The 15789-nt window shown below is 44.7% G+C and overlaps 1 protein-coding gene across 1 annotated transcript; it reads right to left on the bottom strand.

Annotated features, from left to right (window-relative positions):
- Positions 1 to 15562, bottom strand: LOC144530448 (cytosolic phospholipase A2 gamma-like). Its single transcript, XM_078270030.1, is given in 14 exon segments — positions 1 to 216; positions 960 to 1131; positions 1892 to 2046; positions 2975 to 3058; positions 3174 to 3252; positions 3254 to 3321; positions 3551 to 3691; positions 3776 to 3841; positions 9172 to 9312; positions 10247 to 10352; positions 10469 to 10655; positions 12001 to 12143; positions 14127 to 14237; positions 15248 to 15562. Coding segments are annotated over 14 exon segments (1653 nt in total). The 5' UTR covers positions 15275 to 15562; the 3' UTR covers positions 1 to 43.
- Positions 15563 to 15789: the final 227 nt, after the last annotated feature.

Raw genomic sequence — 15789 nt, 5'->3', positions numbered from 1 at the left:
TCACGATTATAACCTTGGTCCTACCCTGACGGTGCCCCCCCCCCTACATCTTGTTGTGTCGGCGGAGAACAGCCTTCTTGATCTCCCTCAGCAGAGTTTCCTTGTTGGTCTTTATGTTGGCTTTCGCCGTCTCCAACACAAACTCAATCTTCTCCTGGCTGTAGGGACGCTGGAAGGTGGAGAACTCCTCCATCTTTGCTTTGAACTCCGCTGCATCTACAGAAAACAGTAAAGACCTGTTCAGGCTCCAATTACCTGCTACCCTTCTTGACACCTTGCTGAAAGCGTAGTGCTGAAAGCTTTTTTTTGGGAAAAATTAGCACAGATGAAGCCCAGTTCAGACCAAAGATTCGCGACAAAAGACGAGTTGAAACTACTTGCAAGGCATTTGCAGCTTGACAGTAAACACCAATGCGACGAGACGGTGTGTCATCTCCATAACGACTCTTTGTAGCCTACTTTGTAGCGCACGTTCAGCCTCCGTCTAAAGCTCTGCCATTTCCACTAACTTTGTCAGTTTTTAGACAGTTTGTAACACAGGAATAAAGTGGATTATGGATCATTTTATTTCTATAGTTTGTAGCTGACTTTACCAGCTGACTTCGCTAACATTCTAAAACCAGCCTCTGCGACTAGACCAGCTGAGTCGCAGGCGACGCCATCAGCCGGCTTGAGTCGAGCCGGTTCAGACTGCTGCAACTTTTCTCTGCGAAGTTCTTAAAATGGTTTTGGCTCGTTGTGAATCTTTGGTCTGAACTGGGCTAAAGAAGAAAAGAAAATTTGGATCGTGCAAAAAGGCAGGCCTGCTTGGTTCTTTCAGGGAATGATTGTAAAGATTTACAAAGAATGTTTACAGCACTCTCTGTAACGGGGTGTTTTGGGAGCGATTGGCGGGGATTGCTGTGGACAAAGTACACAGCGATACACTGGTAAGAGCAATCTGCATGTGTGCAACAGACCTTTGCAGTTGCGTCTGTTGAAGAGCGGCATGTAAACAATCGTGGGTTCCTTCTCTTTTCCCTCCAACACGTAGCAGCCCTTTGGCCAGTCTTTCTCCTCCAGGATTTTGGCGTCTATCTCTGGGAAAGGCTTCTTCACCTCGGCTGCATAGTCTCTGGCAAGAGTTAGAGTCTGAAGGGAGTAGAGGGTCAACATTCTTTCACAGCTGTCACACTACTTGATCTGTCAGTTAAATTACACAACACAAAGCTGGAACATAAAACTGAAATTTGCACTTTCAATCAGGCAAGACAATGGTTCTATTCAAATAGGGAAAGAGAGTCGAAGCCAACCATAAAATGTAGGACCTATAGGAAGGAAGTATGCAGCACATGCTTTTGAGCCTACGTTTACTCAAGGGACAAGGGGGTCTTTTTTAGTTTAAACTTATCTCCACCACAGATTTTGGCTGAAGGTTAATGTAAAGTTTGTTTTACTCTAGCTTCATAGTCTCACAGGGAAGGGCCGTGGTGTTGGAAGACTGTAGTTTGCATTAAAGCATCTAAAATGAACTATAGACTTGGTTGCAATAAGTCTAGTAAAAGAAATTACCTTCCATAATGAAAATGACTGACTGTTAAACAACGGCTCAATAGTAGTATCAGTATTTCTTTAGTATTTCATTTGTAAGCATTTTACTTACAAAATAGCTTTGATTTTATTGGCCCATACAATATATTGTATAATACTGCCGTCATTAACGGTTCGTTTCAATCTAGTGTTCAAACAGACTGAAAAGCGGTCATATTTGCGTTTCTATTGCCAAAAGATATGGATGGTACTGGAAATTCTGTCCCCGTGTATTGTTACCCCTCTGTTGAGGTCAGCGTTACGTTCTATAGGTACCGAAAGGTTTTGCTGGAACATGGCTAAACACACACACAAACTGTACCTCAAACATGTTTCCAGCACTGTACTCCAGTGCAATGATGAGGTCGATGTCTCTCTTTTCTCCCAGGAATGAAGGGTAGGCTGCGTTAATCAGCAGCCCGGCATCTATCAGGTGGAATGTCTCAGTAGAACGGAGGTAAGGTGGAACTGTGGAATCTGCCCAGCAACAGAAGTTGAAAGTTTGAATTGCAACCAAACTTCAGGCAAGTTTTTTTTAAATGACTTCTCGTTTTCTTCATTATTGTATTGCATTTGCCGATTATTGTGTGCACTGGAATTTGTAAAAACATTACCTTACAAGGGCTGGGGTATCGCTCAAAAATGTTCAATACCAATACCATGACTTAGATACCGGTTCCTAAAGGATACTTTGATACCAATTTTTATTTATTTTTCAGCTCCTACTACGTGAGCCCAGTCTCTAGTCTGCATGTCTCTACAACGTGTAAAATTAGACAGCCAATCAGCAGCATTATTACATCTTGATAGAAGCATGCTGCATGCTTATTGGCTCACTGACGCTGATGAGATTTCTCCTTTAGGTAAAGAAATTAGGTATTGAATAACGAGGCATTTTTCGATACTTGGCCATTCGGTCGGTGCCTAAAAAGTATTGAATTCAGTACCCAGCCCTATACCTTACCCATTGGGACAAACCATGTTTATCACTTGTGATTGTGTGATGTCAGGTGTCTATTAGCAAAAACACTTATATCTGCTGCATTGTTTTATACAACTAATTTGCAATGGATTTTTTTTTTTTTAAAAATGGTAGAAAGTGCTTAAAGAGACACGCTCCAACAGAGCGTCTCAACACAGGTGCAGTAGCCTTGGGCAGTACGAGAAATGGCGTTTTGTTTTTACATTTTAGCATGTAAACATGTTCTAGTAGAAACCCAAAAGTATGAACCTGAAAATGCTATATAATAAGTTTGTGTTTTTATTAATGGTCCTTGATGTAAAGCACTTTGGATACCTGCTGGTTGCTGTAAGGGCTATATAAATAAATGTTGATTAAATGATTGATTGCATTTTTTACTACACTAACTTCTGCCACTATTGATGAAGAGGTCCGTCTTCTCACCTTGGTATTGGTAGAGGAAGTTTCCGGTAGTTCCCCACTCCCATTTCATAATCATGGGTAGTACCTGCTTAATAAGCAGAGAGACTGGGGAAAACACATTGAAAAGAATTACACAGGCGTGTTTATATCTCTTTTGAGATAAAATGGGTGCGTTTGTCTGCAACTGACCAGTCTGACTGTTTATCTGCCATACACTGACCATGTGTTTTGAAAGCTCCATCCTCCAGACTCTGGCTCCAGGTCTCTACCGCCCCTAGCAGCTCCAGACTCCACTGGCCAGAAAGATTTTTTTCTTTCCTCCGAACTCTTGGACTCCAGCCACACTGACTTGTTATGATTCACCATGTCTGGAAAAGATGAGAATCTAATGATCATTTTAATAAGACATTTGCTGCGTCATTATTTCATCACAGACACAAAAGAGTTGAAAAAGGAAGAAAATTTAAACCTTGATGGCATTACTCTTATCAGTAGCTACAATCTTGCAATATAAGCTTGCAGCTACAAAAACAATTGGATTTAATAGTTCATTGTTATGGATCATTTTAGCAGTGTCAGCTTTATTATCCACAATACCTTCTAGTATTTTCTGCAGCTTGTCCAGGTCAGACAGAGCATTAGGATCCTTTATGGTGCTTCCGGTCAGGGCTACAAGTTTAATAAGAGCATTGTACACGCGCAGGTAGTCTTCAGCAGCACCATCTATCTGTCCAGACACTGACACACAGAAAGAGATTTACCTCTGCAGCTTTGAAAAGTACTTACATTTATGTATGTATGACAAGGTCGACTTGTGATTACCAATCAGCCAGGGAGGGATGAGGTCTTTGATCGTCTTCTCTAGAGCCAACGCAGAACCTAAAATACCTGCACGTTTTTAGCACACACACATGCACACACACAGATTGACAAAGATGAATAATATGCATATGTGATCAACAATCTACAGTATCAATACCTGCAGATCAAGTGTTCTGTAGGGGTGTGCATCTCTTCCTTATGAGACGATCCGATACCTATGTAGATACATGGGCTATGATACGGTTCAGGGACGATGCATTTTAATATGGAAAGATTCAGTGAGATTCCATTCATTGTTGAATGTGATTGATGTGATTTACTGAGTTTTGGACAGATGAGGTTAACTTAAGACTAATGTTACTTGTTGCTTAAGTAACCGTTAACTTAGTTAGCTCTTGTTAGCTGTACAGCTGTCTAATTAGCTGACTCAGTCCCAGGGTTAAAAAAAAAATATATATAAAAATAAATGCATTTACTGTCGTAAAACTGGCCTCCACTGTGTTTGATCCAATACAGCAGTGTTCACTGTGAGCAAATTTGCTGGTAAAGATGTCCCCTACTCTAACCCTGGTATTCTTACACTAACCAATCTCACTCCTCATGCCTAAACCTAACAAATATAAACCAACAAAAGGGAACTAGCCAATCAGAGGCGAAAGAGGGACTTATTATATATTGTTAGGGTTTACAGTTGCCCATAGCGCTGAATGTGCGTTACGCTGGGTTTTCACAGGCAGCTTCGAAGTGATTTGAATCATTCCAAAGTGCTAGTCCTTTGGTTGATTCGGAGTCGCTGGACCGGTGTGTGGGAAATGAACATTTAGACTCTAGATTTAAGATTATTTCATGTATCAAGTTTGACGAAGTCTGAGGTTTGTTAGATACGTATAAACTGTCAACTAAGGCCGCTTTCACACCTATAGTTTGGTGGACTCGGTACGATTTGGAGGTGAAATTGCAGCATTTGTCACGGTTTGCCAGGAAAGGCTTGGACCCAAATGCAGTTTAGATGATTTATTAAACAAAAATGAAGTACATACCAAAGAATCCAGAAAATAACAAGCAAAAACTAATTCCAGAACAGAAGAACAGGATCTCAAAACTGGAACTCAGAGACGACGCGTAGACTCCAGACACAAATAAACTCACAGAACACAGCAACAGAATAAAATGAGCCAACACCAGACAAAGACAACACAGAGACTAAATAAACCAGGTAACGAGGACTAACAAGGGACAGGTGACACTAGGCTGGGAAAACAGGTGAAACACATTAGGGCAATCACAAGGGAGGGAAAACTAAAGACAGGAAGTACACTAGACAAGACAAGGGAGACAAGACGGACTTCAAAATAAAACAGGAAACAGAACAAAACAGAAAATCACAATCATGACAGCATTGTCAGTATTCTACACCTGACAGTATTTTTCATTTGGTTCGGTTTGCATTCACATTGCACTTTGTCAAACGCACCAAACAGAATATCACAAACTCGCTGACACTACTGTCATGCATCTGGAGAAGGCGTATGACCGGGTCCTCTGGGAGATACTGCGAGAGTCAGCTAATTAAAACAGCTGTACAGCTATCCGAGCTAACTAGATAACGGCAGCTAACTACAGTTAGCGGTTACTTTAGCAACAAGTAGCTTTAGCCTAACGCTAACGTTATCTGTCCAAAACTCATTAATTCACCTCGGTACTGCATCCACTGTCTTCTCCGGGAACCATCACCTTATCGTGGTGGAGAGGTTTGTGTGTCCCTATGAACCTGAGGGCTGTGTTGTCTGGAGCTTTGTGCTCCTGGTAGGGTCTCCCAAGGCAAAGTGGTCTCAGGTGAGGGGCCAGACAAAGAATGGTTCAAAAATCCTATGAAAAATCGAGGAAGGGATGAAGTGACCCTGCCCGGAGGAAGCCCGGGGCCCCCGTCTGGAGCCAAGCCCAGATGGGGGCCTCAGCGAGAGTCTGGTGGCCGAGTTTGCCACGGAGCCCGGCCGGGCACAGCCCGAAAAAGCTATGTGGCGGACATCTCTCCATCCCATGGGCCCACCACCTGTGGGAGGAACCGCTGGGGTCAGGGTGCGCTGCCACATGGGTGGCAGTGAAGGTCAGGGGCCTCGACGGACCAGACCCGGGCAGCAGAGGCTGGCTCTGGGGACGTGGAATGTCACCTCTCTGTGGGGGAAGGAGCCGGAACTTGTACGGGAGGTGGAGCGCTACCGGTTAGATCTGGTGGGGCTTACCTCTACGCACAGTCTTGGTTCTGGAACCATACTCCTGGATAGGGGTTGGACTATTTTCTTCTCCGGAGTTGCCCAGGGTGTGAGGCGCCGGGCGGGTGTGGGGATACTCACAAGCCCCCAGCTGAGCGCCGCTATGTTGGAGTTTAACCCGGTGGACGAGAGGGTCGCCTCCCTACGCCTGAGGGTTGTAGGGGGGAAAACTGTGACTGTTGTTTGTGCATATGCACCAAACAAGAGTTCGGAGTATTCGGCCTTCTTGGAGACCTTGAGTGGAGTCCTGCATGGGGCTCCAGTCGGGGACTCCATAGTTCTGCTGGGGGACTTCAACGCGCACGTGGGTAATGATGGAGACACATGGAGAGGCGTGATTGGGAGGAACGGCCTCCCTGATCTAAACCAGAGTGGTTGTTTGTTGTTGGACTTCTGTGCTAGTCATGGATTGTCTATAACGAACACCATGTTCGAACATAGGGATGCTCATAAGTGTACTTGGTACCAGAGCACCCTAGGCCAAAGGTCAATGATCGATTTTATAATCGTTTCATCTGATCTGAGGCCGTATGTTTTGGACACTCGGGTGAAGAGAGGGGCGGAGCTGTCAACCGATCACCATCTGGTGGTGAGTTGGGTCAGGGGGTGGGGGAAGACTCTGGACAGACCTGGTAAGCCCAAACGGGTAGTGCGGGTAAATTGGGAACGTCTGGAGGAGGCCCCTGTCCGACAGACTTTCAACTCACACCTCCGGCGGAGCTTTTCGTGCATCCCTGTGGAGGCTGGGGGCATTGAACCCGAGTGGACAATGTTCAAAGTTTCCATTGCTGAAGCTGCGGTGAGGAGCTGTGGTCTTAGGGTCTTAGGTGCCTCAAGGGGCGGTAACCCACGAACACCGTGGTGGACATGGGTGGTCAGGGAAGCCGTCCGACTGAAGGAGTCTTTCCGGGATATGTTATCCCAGACGACTCCGGAGGCAGTTGCAAGGTACCGAAGGGCCCGTGTGGGAGAAGTTCGGAGAAGACATGGAGAAGGACTTTCGGTCGGCACCAAGGTACTTCTGGAAAACCGTTCGCCACCTCAGGAGGGGGAAGCGGGGAACCATCCAAGCTGTGTACAGTAAGGATGGGACGCTGTTGACCTCAACTGAGGAGGTAATAGGGCGGTGGAAGGAGCACTTTGAGGAACTCCTAAATCCGACTAATACGCCCTCTATGGTAGAGGCAGAGCTGGAGGATGAGGGGGGATTGGCATCAATTTCCCTGGTGGAGGTTGCTGAGGTAGTTAAACAACTCCACAGTGGCAAAGCCCCAGGAATTGATGAGATCCGTCCAGAAATGCTTAAAGCTCTGGGTGTGGAGGGGTTGTCTTGGTTGACATGCCTCTTCAACATTGCGTGGAAGTCTGGGACGGTGCCTACGGAGTGGCAGACCGGGGTGGTGGTTCCCCTTTTTAAAAAGAGGGACCAGAGGGTGTGTGCCAATTACAGGGGTATCACACTTCTCAGCCTCCCCGGTAAAGTCTACTCCAAGGTGCTGGAAAGGAGGGTTCGGTCGATAGTCGAATCTCAGGTTGAAGAGGAACAATGCGGATTCCGTCCTGGTCGTGGAACAACGGACCAGATCTTTACTCTCGCAAGGATCCTGGAGGGAGCCTGGGAGTATGCCCAACCAATCTACATGTGTTTTGTGGATCTGGAGAAGGCGTATGACCGGGTGCCCCAGGAGATACTGTGGGAGGTGCTGCGGGAGTACGGGGTGAGGGGGTCCCTTCTCAGGGCCATCCAATCTCTGTACGACCAAAGCGAGAGCTGTGTCCAGGTTCTCGGCAGTAAGTCGGACTCGTTTCAGGTGAGAGTTGGCCTCCGCCAGGGCTGCGCTTTGTCACCAATCCTGTTTGTAGTATTTATGGACAGGATATCGAGGCGTAGTCGGGGTGGAGAGGGGTTGCAGTTTGGTGGGCTGGGGATCTCATCGCTGCTTTTTGCAGATGATGTGGTCCTGATGGCATCATCGGCCTGTGACCTTCAGCACTCACTGGATCGGTTCGCAGCCGAGTGTGAAGCGGCTGGGATGAGGATCAGCCCCTCTAAATCGGAGGCCATGGTTCTCAGCAAGAAACCGATGGAGTGCCTTCTCCAGGTAGGGAATGAGTCCTTACCCCAAGTGAAGGAGTTCAAGTACCGGAGCGGGAGATTGGTCGGAGAATCGGCACAGCAGGTGCGGTATTACATTCAATTTATCGCACCGTTGTGACAAAAAGAGAGCTGAGCCAGAAGGCAAAGCTCTCAATCTACCGGTCAGTTTTTGTTCCTACCCTCACCTATGGTCATGAAGGCCGGGTCATGACCGAAAGAACAAGATCCAGGGTACAAGTGGCCGAAATGGGTTTCCTGAGATAGGGTGAGAAGCTCAGTTATCCGTGAGGAGTAGAGCCGCTGCTCCTTTGCGTCGAAAGGAGCCAGTTGAGGTGGTTCGGGCATCTGGTAAGGATGCCCCCTGGGCGCCTCCCTAGGGAGGTGTTCCAGGCACGTCCAGCTGGGAGGAGGCCTCGGGGGAGACCCAGGACTAGGTGGAGGGATTACATCTCTAACCTGGCCTGGGAACGCCTCGGGATCCCCCAGTCGGAGCTGGTTAATGTGGCCCGGGAAAGGGAAGTTTGGGGTCCCCTGCTGGAGCTGCTACCCCCGCAACCCGACCCCGGATAAGCAGATGAAGATGGATGGATGGATGGACTGCATCCACTGTTATCCAACTGGTCTTATAACTTTTATGACATCTTAATGACAAGTCCAAATGGTTCCACTTTACTGCCAATGTAAAAACGAACCACCTAATGACAGTTTAATGTAATGTTAACACAGAGCTAAATAGTTTCTTAAAGTTTAAAATGTAGGCCTGCCATGATATACTGTATGTACGACAAGTAATGTTGTCTAGGGTGATGTCAAGTTCTCATTACAGAAGACATTGACACTTGCTGATCATGTCTGTTAAAGCCTCTGAAAATGTGGTTTCAAAGAGTAAGAATGCATATATAATGATCATGGTTCTCTTTTGAACAAGACCTCATAAATACTTAAATAACTTCAAAATAAAAGCCAGGTATGAATTGGTTTAGTGTTTAGTTACTGTAAGTCCATACTGCTCTGTAAACACACACCTTGTAGTTTGACCATGTCCATCTCTGGCTTCTTCACCAGCAGCTTTCCATTCTGAAATTTGCTGCCCAGGAGAGACGTTTTGATAAAGAGACCCAACTCTGTGAAACCAGCCTCGTGCGGGGTCACCTCGAACCATTTCCCTGAAAGAGAGAAAGTCGGTTTACACTTGCAAGTCATTAAGTCACTAAGATGCTGGTCTGGATCAACGGAAGTACATTTCCTGGATAACTGCCGGACATTTCCCTCACCTTCCGCTCTGTGTGTGTTGAGAAACAACAATGAAACTTTGAAACTGAAAATGCGGAATTTTTAGGAAAATCTGGATCGTGCAACAAGGCAGGCCAGCTTCTTTGGGGAATGATTGTAAAGATCTACAAAGAATACTTTATGTTTACAGCATTTACTCTCTAACTGGGACGTTTTGGGACCCATTGGTGGGATTGCTATGGATGATACACTACACAAATTACGTTTAACCATGTATCCAGCTAATTTAAATAGCTCACCTTACTATATTGTGTCAACAATTAACTTCACTTAATATTGTATGTGGCCTTTTCTTTTACGGGGTGCAAATGTTCCACTAAGACAAGTTCCTTCCCGAGATTATTTTGCAGAGTCACCGTCGCTGCGTCCAGAGCTAAGCACCGCCAGCGATTGTGATTGGTTTAAAGAAATGCAAACAACCCGGCTACCAGCGGCAGTCGTTTAGCCGCCAATAGGTGACTGTGAGCCGGTTACAGGCACCGCCAGATGACGGTCCTTTCAGGGGCCGTGGTAGTGGAGTTTAGCCAGAAGAATTGTGCGTCATGCGGAAATTAGGCACGGTTCAGTTTAGAAAAAAAGATTGTGGTTTGGATTAAGACATTCACAAAAAGTATTTTGTTTCCGCCGCGAAATGAACTGTGCTCTCCGGCTTGAAAGCACTGTATTTTCCATTGATTATTGAAATGCATACTTAGTGTTTGGCATGCCTGGCTGAGTGGCACTATTTCCATTGTTTTGCAAGGGGGATTTCATTCTTGCATGTTTTGTTGTTCATGATCAAAAAACACGCACCCTGTGTATGTGTACCTTGTATGGGCCCGTGTGAGTAGCAGTACTTCTCTATGGCGTTGTAGATGGGGTAAGGGTTGGTGGCTTTTCTGCTGGACTCATCTGAAAGATGCCGTAGGTCCATCTAATAAAACACAAGATGTTTCTCTAAAAGGACTACACGTTAAATCTCCGTAATAGAGTGTGCTGCGTTTCAAATGGGACATAAGAGTAATAGTGTGTGGGTCATCGCCCTGGCACCTGTTTCATGATCCCAGCAGAGGTCAAAACCCCCCACACATCGCTGAGAGAGAAGTGCTCCTCCTTTGCCCTCTCACCCAACCAGGCCAACGCTTCCTCCAGCGGAACCCCAGGGCCTGACAGCCTGGACACTGCTGTGTCCAGGTTGTCGTTCCACTGTGGGTCGCTGTAGATGGAGGACATGGACCTATCACAGGGGACACATAGGCACACATAGGTCAAGAAGATGTAGGACATAGAACAATTAAGCATTTTTTCTGTACGTACAGAAACGATACAGCTGTCTCAGCCAAATGTTAATGTAATAATGCACTTTTACATTTTTTCAGTCTAATTTAAAACCGGGGGCTTAAATAGGGAGAAGCTCACTCTACACAGACATTTTTTGGGGGGCCAGTGCTCAAGTGAAATTTTTTTTTAATAAATTCAATTATAAACCAACCAAGGGCATAGGTTTCATTTTGACATGGCATGGGGCGTCACATTGACTGTGAATATTTATGCACAAATGTATGGTGGTTTATTTATTTATTTTATTATGTGTGTATGTTTTATGCTTCGGTTTCCTGTTTTACTTTGTAGTGTCTGTTTTTCTCTGTGTTGTGTCTTGCGTTACTCCCTGACTTGTGTTTTCCTGCCTCTGTGATTGTCTGCCCTGCCCTGTTGGTTTCACCTCATGTCCCCCATCTCTTGTTACTACACTCGTTAGCTTGGGTTTTTAAAGTAAGTAAATAAAAGCAAGACACAACACAGAGAGAAACAGACACGACAAAACAAAATCCCTGGCTCCTAAATGGTGGAATGAGCTCCCCATCAGGACGGCCGAAAGCCTACGCATCTTCCGACGAAGGCACCTTGGATATTCTTAAAGCTGCACTTTCATAAGGCTCTTTGTAGTTTTGCTTATTTAAAGCTAATGTACTTGCACTTACTACTTGTTGTCTGGAGTTTGCACCTTCAAGGTTGAAAGCACTTATCTGTAATTGAAAGTCGCTTTGGATAAAAGTGTCAGCTAAATGACATGTAATGTAAATGTAATGTATTTAGTCTCTGTGCTTTCTTGTCGGTTCGGCGCCTTCTCTCCCTGTTCATTCGCCGCATTTGCTCCTTCCTGGTCGTTTTGTCCTTCCGTGTCTTCTGTTTTTCTAGTGGGTTTTTGATTTTGTTTTTGGTCTTTGTTTTGCTTGCCTGCCTGCCCGCCCTCAGGACACCTTCAGTTTGTAGGCCTTTTGTTCAATATAATCTTTTACTCCGCCTGTTACCTCCTCGTCGCCTCTCTGCATTTTTGGGTCCAAGCCTCACAAACCCTGACTGGTTGTATTTAGCCGCTACAGAGCTCCGGGACGCCACCAACCAGCGGCAGTTGTTTAGCCGCCAATAGGTGACTGTGAGGCGGCTACAGGCACCGCCAGAAGGTGGTCCTTTCAGGGGCCATGGTAGTGGAGTTGAGCCAGAAAAAGTGAGCGTCATGCAGCGATGACAGTTAAGTTTAGGCACTCATTTCTATCTGTGTTAAGTGTGGTTATTGTTACCATGTTGACCCAGAAACTGATCCCAGGTAGAGCAGAGTGTCCAACAGATGTTCCTTTTCCATCTGATAGAGGGAACCGACCAGACCCACAGCTGCCCTCTGACCCCCACCTGATGCCAACAGAGCGATGTGGGGAACCGAATCCTTGTGGAAACATGATGGAGAGAGGGTTAAGAGGTGCTAAGTCAGCTATAAAGAATGTCTTATTATTATTATTATTTTACATACTTCATTGTGAGAGTTATGTAAGAGTTATTCATGAGGTTATTAGGAGTTTAAAAAATGTAGCAGCTGGGGCGCCTGGGTATCTCAGTTGCGCGCCTATATGTAGAAGTTCATTCCTCAACACAAAGGCCCAGAGTTCGAATCCGACCTGCAGCAATTTCCTGCATGTCTTCGGTGCCATGTTATTTCTCCGACGCTCCATTATTACGACCTCTCAGCCCACTAGTCCGACGTCCACCAGCGATTTTACGAATCCCACTATGGCCACGCCAAGACCCGCCCTTCAATAGCATTTATTGGCCAGGCGTCCATGCTTACACAAGGTAACCCCATTTGTACAGGTCCTATCCCCTGACCAATCAGCTATCCTAATCTTAACCACTCGAGGTCAAATGCCTAAACCGAACCAATCGAGCTGCTTCGTGGGGCGGGTCTTGGCGTGGCCATAGTGGGATTTGTAATTTCGCCAGCAGCGGGACATCGGACTAATGGGCTGTAGGACCAAAGGGAAATTTTTCGGGCTATTGAGAGGTTGGAACAACAGAGCGTCGGAGAAATGGGCAGTCCCCCACCCTTTCATATCTAAGCTGTCCTAAAGATTAACCTTCAAGTTGTCCTTTTTTCTATTTCAGAAATATGGGTTTCGTTCAACCACATTGCCCAAAAATTACAATTAATGTACAAGTCGGTGATAATCCATCAACATACGTTTCTCTTGTCTTAAATATTGGTCAAAAATAATTCATAAATTCTGCTTTCTAACTCAGAAATTAGGTATGATTTGCTATAAATGAGGGTTATTGACCATGAATTCCAAAAATAAGTGTTAAAAGTTGGGATGAAGCTTGCTTAAAAGATGTAACACAGAATTGGGTGATAATTTATACTTTATAAACAGACAAAACAGATCATGTTTTACAGGATATTAGATATTTAGAGGGTACATTTTGACCCGGGAGGACAAAAAGTGCAACGTCGACAGAAAGACAACACAAGGGTTAAAAGGTGGAAATGTATGTAGCAGCTGTGACATCGCCCATTGGTTTGTGGACTGCTGTTTCGAAGCCTTGAGTTTGGCAATTTAGCCGTCGCCATCTTGGTTATTTGAAACCGTACGTGATGATTTTTGAATGAGAGGGCGGAGCTACGGAGGATGAATTAGCAACCAGCGTTGCCTATGGTTGCAATTATGCAACGCTAAAGAGGGAAAGTAGGCAAATTTCAACAGAGTTTGGAAACGCGAAACGGGGAAACGCGGAGACAGACACTGACCAAGCGTCAGTATTTTACAAGTTGGTTGTGAGAACGGGTTGGACCTGGAAGCACCGTCCAGTATTAGGCCTATTTACAGTTTATGGTTTGAAGGTGTATTAGGAAAAGTACTAGACCAATAATAGAATAGGGGTTTAACCACATTGTTTTTCCTTTAGACCTTAATCCAGACATGCGTATGTGTTCCGTTTAGATAATATACCACAGTATCTGTAAGAACAATACAGTTTCAGCAGTACACAGAATATTTCTCATCACAAAGCCAATTCACATGAATTGAGGACACACTGGAGTCTACTCTGTTCTCATGAGTGTCTACGGTGCTCATAGAAGGAAACAGACATTGGTGTTATGGAAAGAGAGGCCATCACATCATGTACACGTGCAGAGGACATTTGTGCAAACATGATACATTCCTTAACAAAAATATGTTTTTTCTTTGAAGAAAGAAAAGAGAAAGAGAAAAATAAATAAAAAAGTGTGAGGGCGTGTTCAAGGGCAAATTCTTGGCCAAGACAATGGCGATACATTCGTTAACAAATTTATTTTTTTTGTTTGAAGAAAGAAAGAAAAGAGACAGACAAAAAGAAATTGTCTTTCTTGAAGTGTGAAGGTTGTTTTTTTTCTTACTGTAGTACAGTTGATTCCCAGGCTGCTGAGGGACTCCAGAACTACTCGTTTCCTCTTGTGAACATACTCCTGTTCCCCAGCACACAGAGACTGGGACTGACGGATGGCTTTCTGGGGATGATCAAAGACAGCTAACTCAATTAGACTGAATAGGTAATAATACTAGTAAACAAAAATAAACATTTACAAGAGTTTTCACATGGGAAAAAATCAAGTCAATCACACAATTTAGCACCCTAACAAATACAATCAGGCCACAAAGTGCAAAGAATTAGAGTAACATACCCAACAGTGATACACAAATATATTGAAATATTGATGTATCTCTTGATGAAAAAAATCATACATTTATTTCATCCCAGAGTTGACTCTGCTTCAAACATCGAAATGTGTTACTCTGTTACTCTTCATATTGATGAAAACGTGCTTGAATGGGACAGTATGCTGCTGCAAAATAATATCATGTAATGTCTTATGTTGTGTTTCAATTTTAAAATCAGTGAATTCACATGGAAATGAACCTTTTTAACATTTAAGTTTATTTATATAGAACCAATCACAGACAGAGTCACAAACAGACACCTTCACAGGCCAATTTAATAAAAGCCTCTGCACACCCACAATGGTGATTTCACTTGTCCTGGCTGATTAGATAGACTCGGGTTGAAGGTGGGCTGGAGCTTTGATGGGAACTTATTAGGTCACAAATCTTTTTCTACCAATAAGAATGATAAAGCCGTCATCTGTCCTGCCCTAACAGGTGCAACAAAGAGACTCAGTCAGTCTAACCAAACCCATTCCTGGGAAGAGGTCCAATCAGCCAGATTAACTGACAACATGTGTGTGTGGGCGTTCAGGGCCTTTAATACATTAAAACCCATCAATACCCAATAAAAATCTCAACAACTAATAAATCATAAAGGCAAGAAACATCAAAATTGATATAATATAATCAACAACATGGCTGATCGAATGCCTGGCTAAAAAGATACGTCTTTAGCTGCTTTTTTGAAGCCCCCGCTCTCGAATCATGAGGCAAAGTGATTACCAGAGAATACCACAACTAGTTGCCGTGCCTTGTTCTCATACCTGATATAAAACCTTTACCATGCATCTCTCACCTTAGAAGCGGCTGTCTTCTGCTCCATGTTGTCCACTTGAAGTGTTGCTGAACTGAGCTCTACAAATAAAGCTGCCTTGCCTTGCTTTTGCCAAAACTAAATGTCAAGCAAAAGGCAAATCTATGAAAAACTTTTTATTCAAGCTACATGTTCTGACATGCTATCAACCCACAGGTTTACAAACGCCATGGAACAATGCTTACCAAACTTTTCCATATCAAGGACCTCTGACACAAATTAGACAGCGGACTAGGGTCTCTCTCTCTCTCTCTCTCTCTCTCTCTCTCTCTCTCTCTCTCTCTCTCTCTCTCCCTCTCCCTCCCTCTCTCCCTCTCCCTCTCCCTCCCTCTCTCTCTGCAGAGTGATGCAACAGTCTGTCTGTGTACTTTATGTGTTTGTTTGTCCAAGACAAATTTCCTTCCGGATAAGAATTTCTTTTCATTTTTGCCTTCCTCCATCCCGTTCACCTCAGTTCTAGACTGATCTCATGAAGTGGCGTATGTATGACCTACGCGTCAGAACCGGTGCCCTATTGGCACCAC

This window comes from Sander vitreus, chromosome 15 (assembly GCF_031162955.1).
Source record: "Sander vitreus isolate 19-12246 chromosome 15, sanVit1, whole genome shotgun sequence".
NCBI lineage: Eukaryota > Metazoa > Chordata > Actinopteri > Perciformes > Percidae > Sander > Sander vitreus.
This window is presented reverse-complemented; position numbering and strand designations above follow the sequence as displayed.